This window comes from Limulus polyphemus, unplaced genomic scaffold, assembly GCF_000517525.1.
Source record: "Limulus polyphemus unplaced genomic scaffold, Limulus_polyphemus-2.1.2 Scaffold1859, whole genome shotgun sequence".
Taxonomy (NCBI): Eukaryota; Metazoa; Arthropoda; class Merostomata; order Xiphosura; family Limulidae; genus Limulus; species Limulus polyphemus.
In genome coordinates, this window is record NW_013667469.1 from 11,405 (window position 1) to 20,870 (window position 9,466).

The 9,466-nt window shown below is 31.6% G+C and overlaps 2 protein-coding genes across 6 annotated transcripts in view; both read left to right on the forward strand.

The window, feature by feature from the left end:
- Nucleotides 1–1,866, forward strand: part of LOC106465177 — a 2,828-nt gene extending 962 nt beyond the window's left edge. The window contains exons 2-3 of the mRNA XM_022393016.1: nt 956–1,164; nt 1,237–1,866. Of these exons, the coding sequence (XP_022248724.1) occupies nt 956–1,164; nt 1,237–1,791 (764 nt within the window). The 3' untranslated portion in view covers nt 1,792–1,866. The remainder of the gene's footprint in view (nt 1–955; nt 1,165–1,236) is intronic.
- Nucleotides 34–9,466, forward strand: part of LOC106465178 (superoxide dismutase [Cu-Zn]-like) — a 15,760-nt gene continuing 6,327 nt past the window's right edge. Inside the window, exons 1-5 of one of the 5 annotated variants that reach the window (XM_022393020.1) lie at nt 34–132; nt 3,055–3,278; nt 3,548–3,650; nt 4,956–5,181; nt 5,537–5,640. In XM_022393020.1, the coding sequence (XP_022248728.1) occupies nt 5,614–5,640 (27 nt within the window). In that variant the 5' untranslated portion in view covers nt 34–132; nt 3,055–3,278; nt 3,548–3,650; nt 4,956–5,181; nt 5,537–5,613. Of the gene's footprint in view, nt 133–3,054; nt 3,651–4,955; nt 5,182–5,536; nt 5,641–9,466 lie in introns of all 5 variants that reach the window. The other 4 variants (XM_022393018.1, XM_022393019.1, XM_022393021.1 and 1 more) reach the window with 4 other exon arrangements.

A 9,466-nucleotide genomic window follows, 5' to 3' on the forward strand; every position in this document is an offset into this window, starting at 1 on the left:
TGTAGTCATGTGACTGCTGACGCAACAACTCGAAGCAATACGATGCGGTAGTTTTTCTGGCCTGTTTTGTTCAACTTCAAGCACGTTAGTCTGCTGTATTGCTTGAAAGTTGAATATAACTTAAACTTTAAAGTAAGTGGTGTTTGTGTTTTTTTTTAACATTTCAGCCTTCTCATTGTAGTTTTTTGTTTTGTTACCCTGCCTAGTAATGTAAAACATAAGTGTGATGTCTATGTATTTCTAGACTATTAGTATTATTTTTAATTTTAAATATATAGCTCGGTACAGTCTAAAGCCTTACTAAAGTCGTTAAGAGTAATATATCTTAGAAATTAAAAATTTTAAATTTCTGTTAAGTCTAAGACTTAGTTAACTAAAGGAAGTTATTGGCTAAAACTAAAAGCCATAGTTGAAAGTGTTATATTGGACAAAACAGAAGACTTCATGCAAATGTTGCAAAGCACATCGTAAATATTGCTAAGAGTAATCTATCATTTCCCATTGAAACTGGATTTCGGGATTTAGACTCTCCTATAAATGAAGAAAATAATGTAGCAAGCCCTAGACCAAATCATGCTAATTTTTCCTCTACGTCTGATCTGATCACTGTATGTTGAGTTCTGTGAAAATAATTCTTTGGGAACTGAACATCTTTCTTTAGATGAAACATGCAGTGATATAGAAGAAGGATTAGAATGGTCTGATAACAGTGGCAAAAGAGATTTTGATACAATTGTTGATCAGCTAGCTGACTGGGCTACAAAATATTCAATAACTTTGGGTTAACTCTCAGCCTTGCTTGAAATTTTGAGATCTAGGTTTCCTGAGTTACCAAAAGATCCCAGGACTCTGTTGGGCACAGTGTCAACTTCTGAAACAGCATCTCAAATTAGGAAAATTTCTGAAGGATCTTATTACCATTTTAGAATAGTTAATGGAATAATTTTAGATTAAGAACGAAATCCAAATATTCAAGATGTTGACATAATTTTGCTACAGATAAATATTGATGACATTCCTGTATTTATGAGTACTAATAGTCAGTTTTGGCCTATACTAGGAAAGCTTGTTAAACCATTTGTTGGGGATTCATTTGTCATTGGCTTGTATTTTGGTGAGAAAAAATCTGGAAATTTTGAGTTCTTATTAAAGGATATAATCTACTGAAACAAAATGGTCTTCCTTTGAAATATCGGTATTAATTTGTGATGCACCTGCAAGAGCTTTCATTAAGAATGTCAAATCACATACACATTGTGTGAAAAGTGCACACAGCATGGTGTTTGGGCTGGAAGAATGACATTTGCAGAGGTGATTGCACCTCTGTGCACTGATGTTTCTTTTGTAGAAATGGCTGATGAAGAACATCACCTTCGACCCTCACCTCTGCTACACACAGGTTTGAGGATGGTGACTCAGTTTGCTCTTGATTACATGCACTTAGTTTGCCTTGGAGTTATGAGATACTTAATTTTGATGTGGATGAAGCATCCATTAAATTGTAGACAAGGTATCAACATCATTACTAGCATATCCAGCATTATTGTTAACATGAAAGCATTATTACCAAAAGAGTTTGCACGGAAACCAAGATCACTCTTTGAAGTTAAAAGATGGAAAGCCACAGAATTGAGGAAATTTTTATTTTATATTGGGCCAGTTGCATTGGCAGGAAAATTATCATGTATGTTATATCATTATTTCATGTTGATTTTTGTAGGTATTTACAAACTTCCAAAAAAAAAAGAGATTTGTGTTCTGTATAATGACCTTCCAGTCTTGTTTGTTTAACATTTTTCTCAGCTCTATGGAGCTAACGTGGTTGTTTACAACGTACAAAACTTAATACATCTTGCACAAGATGTTGTTTACAACATACATAACTTAATAAATTGTGCACAAGATGCAAGAAATTATGGCTCTCTTGATAACATACCTGCATTTCCTTTTGAAAATTTTTTGGATACATTGACCAATCTAGTTAGAAAGCCCAGTTAGCCATTAGAACACGTTATATGAAGATTATTAGCAAAAAACATAAAGAAACTCAAAAAGCCTGCATGGAATAAGCCAGCCTCGTCAACTCTATCTAAACAATACTGTAGAGGTTGTGTGTCACAAGGTATTCAGTCTTGCAAACAGTTTAAAAACTTCATATGAAAGATTATACTGTTTCTCTTGGTCCTAGAAATAACTGTATTTTACTTGGGAATGAAATAGTTCTTGTGCAAAATATCATTTTTATCAAATTTCAAATACAGTTGATTTATTAGAAATTTATTACAGTTTATAATTTTTTAAATTAATCTGTACAGTCTAAAGTTTTGGGAATATGCAAGGTATCCAGCTTTGGCAATGAGATAAATGTTGGTTGGTTAAGTGATGTCATATGCAAAAATGTAATATTGTCCAATAAAGAAAATTTTGTGATTATTCCTTTTATTTATTCTTGAAATACATTTTGTAAATTATTGATTTTGTTTGAGATATTTATATTTTCACTCATGTTGTTCACTTTATAGCTTAACTTGTACTATTCCATACTTATATTGAAATACATCTAATTTTCTTATAAGCAATTTTCTAGGTGCTACATTGTACCAGATTGCCACGTGCTCCTGTAACCTTAAAAATTAACACTGGCTTCTATTTATGCTTATGTAGACCTCACAGTTGTATTCCGGTTTTGTTCATAGTTCAGATGTCTTCCTTACTCGTTGTTTAAATATATTAAATAAGTTATAATGTTTAATACATTTATAGCTGTTGTTACATTTAGTAAAATTTATCTTTTCATTAATGAGAAAGAAAAATATGTATTTGAAAATTAAGTTCTGAAGGTGTATTTGTTTTGAAGTAGTCTATCTGACCCCAACCCATATTAATTAAGAAGGTTGGCTGTAAGAACCAAAATATGTTTAGTTTTTTTTTAACAGCATGTTAGGTATTGAATTAAGTTAATAAAGTTATAGGTTTAACCTTCAACAGCACACTTTTGTTTTATTATATGGGTGTTTACTGTACTAAGCTATTTATCAGAATTTTCTTTCACAGAAAATTACCAATACTTTATTCAGGCTCCATTCACATCATGTACTCTGTTGTGGAATGCATTATTGACAAAGAAGTAGCTGTTGTACCTACATCATGGGTTGTTAAAGACTCCAACAGCACCACAATATACTGCTACTGACCTTCATTCAAATGTACTGCAAAGCTGAACAAAGCAGTGCACAACTGCATGCTGCCTGACCAGTCAACTTGGAAACCGTATAAGTGTACAAAACAGGATTGTGGTTTTAAATTCTGTAATAATGCAACAATACTGGGAAATTTTCAAGTTTCTGTGACATTTAAATGGTCTATATAAAGTGTGTCATTCAATTATCATGTCATTTTTTTCTTCCAAAAACTACACTTTGGAAATGTGGATTTGTAAACATTAAAATTACTTGAAATGCTTAAGAATATTCTGACTTAGCCCTACAACCCCTCTATTCATATGTTTCTGTGAAGTGGTATGTCTGAATAGCCTTTTTGTTTTAAGATGACTACAGCAAAGCATGAAGTAAACTTCAGCTAGCAGAAGACATGTCTCGACTAGAATCCGAGACATATCACATACGTGAATGGCAGCAAAGAACATGAAAGTAAGTGGCAGTCATTTATGAATAATTTAATTATTGAAGTAGATCATAATTCACACATGAGGATTTAATAATTAACAAAAATAGGTTATAAAATCAAAGATTTTTAATTTAATATAACAAGTTGATAAATAATATATTACAGAATGCATTTATAAAAAACTTTCTTGACATACACGTAAAGTACAAATTTTAAAATTCATGTTCAAGTAATTTTGTAAATAGTGGAATTAAATTGATTAATCTTCATTGGTTTCATTCATCATTGGGCTATAAGTCACCTCTTTGGCAGTGAATCTGATGTTGAGTTAGAAAACACTTCATAGCCGCCATCCAAAGTCAGTAGATCTCTTCCATATCCACCACCACAGCTAACATTGTCACAAAATTCACAACCACACTTTCATGTAGAACATAATATGTCACTGTCCCCTGCACCTCATTTGTCAAGGAAGATCTCTGAGGAACCATGCTCATCTAAAGATTCTTACATACATTATAGAAGAAGGAATTATATGGGTCAGAATATGCCTTTAGAAAAATTGACTCCAACATTTTCAAGAAATGTCAGTGGGTAAACCACTTCGTTACTGGAGGACATTATTTATGGGAATAAATAATTAGTTTGAGATAAAGTTGAGTCATATTTCCAGAACAGTATCTTTAAGAAATTGATACTAATACATCTCTTAAAAATATAAATAAGTAGCAAAATGCAAAGGTGATAAAATACAGAAATTAGACTTTCAGAGAAAAATCACCTTTAAATCACTATCGTAGTAATTGATTTACTTAGCAATGTTTCAGACAAATGCTCTTTTTCAAACCAGAAACAAGCCTGTTGTTTAATGTTATTCCTGTAATTGTCATTAACTGACAGGCTTGTTTCTAGCTCGAAACATTACCATGTAAATAAATTACTACCACAGTGATTTAAAGGCGATTTTTCTCTAAAAGTCTAATTTTTTTGAAAATGTAAGCAGAGCCATCATTTTCACATTATACCGTAACTATGAATGACGTGTCATATGCTTTCATTATGTGCAGATGTTCAAACTAATTTCCCTTTAATTAAGTTTAGAAACTTCATAGTTTTAATGGCTTACAAAACTGGAAAAGCCATGGCAAAAATAGTGAGGTCTATTCATAGTTTTTAATTGTGTTATTCTGGATATACGGTTTTCAGTCATCATAGGTAAAAGTTTCAGAATAAAATTTTCCTTGCAGCAACATTAAAAGCAGTTGCAATTTGGTTTCAGAAGATTACATATTTATGCAAGTCCTCAATAGGTTTTCTATATCTGGCAGATTCTGAAAGATACCTACTAACACAAAAGAAATAAAGGTCTCATTACAAGAGATTCAACAGAATGAAACTCGTATGATGAGCAAGATTGATCAACTCGTGAGGAAAATTGGCTTAGTGAGACAAACAACAGAATTGCCAAAAGATATCATATTCCCACTACAGACTGAAGAAGATATTGCCAATTTAGAAGTGAAGTTGGATTATCCAAAAATCCAAGAATGTATTGTAAGTCTCTTTAAACAAAACTAAAACTGATCAAATAGTTATTTTGGATACATTTCGCTACATATTTCAATTGTACTTACTTACAGAACTGGCTTTAAGATAATGAAACAAAAGAAGTAATTAATTTTGTTCAATAATATTGTTTATGAGCAGTAATGGTTGTACAAATCATTTTTTAAAAACAAAAACTTTAGGAGCCTATGAAAGTAAAAATTTATTAAAGTATTCTATTCTCCCCCATGAAATAACATTGCACAAAAAAATAAATTTATTTCTCTACTATTAAACCCTAATTCTTCTTAGGACAGTTATTTGAAATATCTTAATAAACATGTGTATTGTATTCTATTTACAGATCAACAATTTAAGCACAATTGGGGGGCTCCACTTTTAAAGATGCAACTTGCCAAATTCTATGCCACATTTTAACCAATGAGGGTGGAAAGGAAAGAGGGAGAAGCAAGTATTTTCTGGACTTAAGTTTAAGAACATTATCAATAGTAAGCGAAGTGATTTAATAAAAATATGATACTTACATTCCTATGTAAGTTTTTTGTAAATAATATAACCACTTTGAAGACTTGATTTTTATTCATGGTTGGATGTGAAATAGTTTATCTGAGAGTCACTGTACATTGTATGCTTAGTTTTTTTGTGAGAATGTAAAAGAGTTGTAAGATTAAACAATAAAAAAACCCTAAAATTGTACTAACAATTTTTTTCTATGTAAACTTTCAGTGATGAGTAGCTCACCTTGTCTAGTCTGAAGTTTCTTCCTCTAGGTTTTTCTGTTTGAATTTTTCTTATATCCTAACAGTTACAAAAAGTCCAATTATTTAAAATTTGGAAGAATAATTGAAAAAAAATTAGTCTTGGTAGGTGTGTCAAAAACATTGATAATATTTTAATTTCTTTAATGCTTTGTAAAATGTTTGGTATTATGATGGAGATAGGGTGAGTATTTTAATTCAGGATGTTGAGCTGCTAAATGTAGCTCATCATTGTTAGATAAGAATTTCAAAATGATCAATTCCTACAAAACACTTATTTGATCCAACTTTAAGTATCATAGATAGGGCAAACAAAGTTTTACTCCTTTCACTTAGAGAAACTGTTTTTGCTGTCGTAATTGCTTTGAATCAAAAATTCACTTCTTACCGCATAATTTAACGATACTGATCGTCCATCACACAGATTATCCGAAAAATGTCAATTACTTCAGGAACTGTGCGAAAGAATCCACTGACATCGAAAGCAACTGATGACTAATTAAAAAAGAAGTGAAAGAATGGCTAAAGTTTGTCTCTGAGGGTGATAGAGGGAGAAAATTAATTGATGAACAAAAAAAAAATTATCAGTGTGACATGATGATGCATTTAAATTGAATTCGGGGTTTTCACTGGGACTGGAAGTTATAAACTATACTAAGTTCTTTGTCCTTTCTCATATTTCATTATGAAAACAGAAAATACATGAAAGCTGGTAACAAAAAATGTAGGGTACAATAATTTTCTATGCAAAATATGATTATTAAAACTCCGTAGAATTATATATATATTAAACTTACATGTGTTGCAAAAAGTCAAGAAATTAAGCATATATTGATCATAAAAAAGAACAAACTTGTATACATTACATTGTTGTATCTGATTTTCTAAATTTTCCATTGTCAAAACAATTATAATTAAAGTAGTAACTGGTAAGAGAAAATATGTAATAATAATTGGGTGTATGACAATATATATATTCATTTATTGAAAAAAAGTAATATTAAATCATAGACGAACACTCGGATCCACCTCCCGTACATGATATTTTGCATGTAAACGTTTAATCAACATTAAATCAACGAGGAAAATAACGTTGATTGAACGTTTTAGTAACCTTTCATCAAACGTCAGTGTAACGTTAATTAAACGTTTACATGCTATCTGGGATTCCCGAGGATAAAAAGGACAGAAAAACATTATCCTTTAAACATTGTGCAATAACTCTAAATATATCTAAGCATGAGGAAGAGTTCGTACGTATTCCATGTGTCACTGAAACACGTTACAGCAAAATATTAAAATTTCATATTAGGCTTTCTTTAATTTATCTAAGGGCCTAACTCTTATCGATGGGTAAATTACAATTTAAATTATATTAGTCATCGGGTCTATATAGTAACAATATTTGAACATAAATATGTTTAGCAGTAAAACACCTCTAAAATACGACAATTCTTTCAAATCTCATGGGTTGCCTAAACTCTCGTTCTCCAAAAATCTGTTTACAAACTTTCTTCTAAAGAGTATAGAGCCCACCGTTTCCCAGAATTTCTGTGTAGAAAGTTGTTATTAAAGCTTTGTCTAATCAAGGCAATACTACATAAATTTTATGCGATTTTGTTCCAATCAAGAGGCTGGCTGGCCAATAGTTTATTGGGATCTTTTTGGCCTTATGATGTGATAAAACAGAAGTGATAACTGACCATAATGAATGACTAGAAGATGAAACCCGATACGCTATTGAGAGTTGACGACGTATTATTATTATTTTTAAACAAGAGAAGGAGGGGTGTCAAAGATCAATTTTAGAAATATTCAGAGAGCAGGCGGTAAGGCTGTGATATAAATGTTTGATATGTGTTTTGCAGGAGGTAAGAGTGTCCTAGTATGGTGATACCACACTCGCAAGGATTATAAGTCATTTGAATCAATAAACCTAAGGATGTAGAATGCCTTAGCTGGCGGAGCATGGCATTTATAAATAATATGTGTGTAATGTAATGTCACGTTAATAAGAATATTGTAGATCACACCATTCCTTGCTGGCTCAATACGGGTTTATAGTTAGATGAGAATATAATAGTATTTCAATTCTACCCAATTTGTTGTCTGCCGCTGTCCACAAAGCCAACAAATGCTAAATAAACAATTGAAGTGTAACTTTTATATTAGTTTTTTAACAACATTTAGCTTACCCTATAAAGCAGTGGTTCCCAACCTGGGGTCCGCGTATGTAATACCATCTCATTAAACAAGTAAGTCTTTTAATACTGATGTTGTTTCTATATGTTATATATGTCTTTTATTTGATAGTGAAAAGTAGGAGAACGAGAAAATTATTAGTTAATAAAAACAGTTTGTTGAGTAGGCGAAATCTTTCAAAAACATAAGGGCCGTGGGGGGGGGGAGATAATAAAAGGGGTCCATGGTGGAGCAAAAGTTGGGAACCACTGCGCTGATGGCATACCAGAGCTCCTCAGGCCGACTTGGTTACCGTTGTAAGCGCCCTCACACGTCAGTTTCACAACAAACAAGATTAAGAGAGAGGATAAAAAAGCAAAATAATGCTAAAAATGCATAACAATTCGAGTATTCTTCAACACTTATTCTAGAAATGTGACGTTGTTGTGCCTATGTTTAAAATAATTGAAAGTATAGCGAACGAAAGTTTGTTAATAATTAAAGGGGGCGTCAAATGGCAGTTTGTACGAAATATTTCTAATCAGGCCGGAATAAAACCTATACGTAAATTATGTTATAGCAAAATGAAACAGTTTTTTTTTTTTTACTTTCGTTTGATCTGTATAAACATTGCACTTCGAGATGGAGAACAACGAAGAGAAATCAGTTAGCTATTTTACTAATTATCTGTCCTAAAGATAAGTGTGTAATTCTGATTATATTAGTTTCATTCGAGTTGCTGAATTTGGAGTTTTAAGCGAGGTCAGCTCTTTGCCCTCTCCTTCAAGCCTCTTGTGAAATGACGCTCCTAAATTAAAAAGACTTTCCTTATTTAGATATAAAAGCTCGCTCTGAACAACCAATAAACTACTGCTGAGCTTTTATTAGTAATATAAATTTCCCTGTTTGATCACGTCAATCAGCCAATTTTGTAGCTTATAACTATAAGAATTATCAACTGGTGTTGAAATTACAAGCCAATACAGAGTGTTATTATAACATAAAATAATTTACATGGAATATCACTGCATAAAATTATTTTAGAATTTAATATAATTTTATAATCCACAACATTAATTTTCTATTCGACTATGCTTTGATGGTTAACTAACATCTTAGCTAACACATGACGTTTCTACATGACGTTGTTGAATGGTCGTGAATTGGTAAAATTGGCAACGTCATGCATTATACGTTAGACCTTAATGGTGAATATATAAATATATATATATTAATGTATTTTACTGATGCACAACTATTTAGCAACGATGTAGGAACGTCATGTGTTAGCTGGATTTGTTTGTTTGTAATTAAGCACAAAGCTACACAATGGG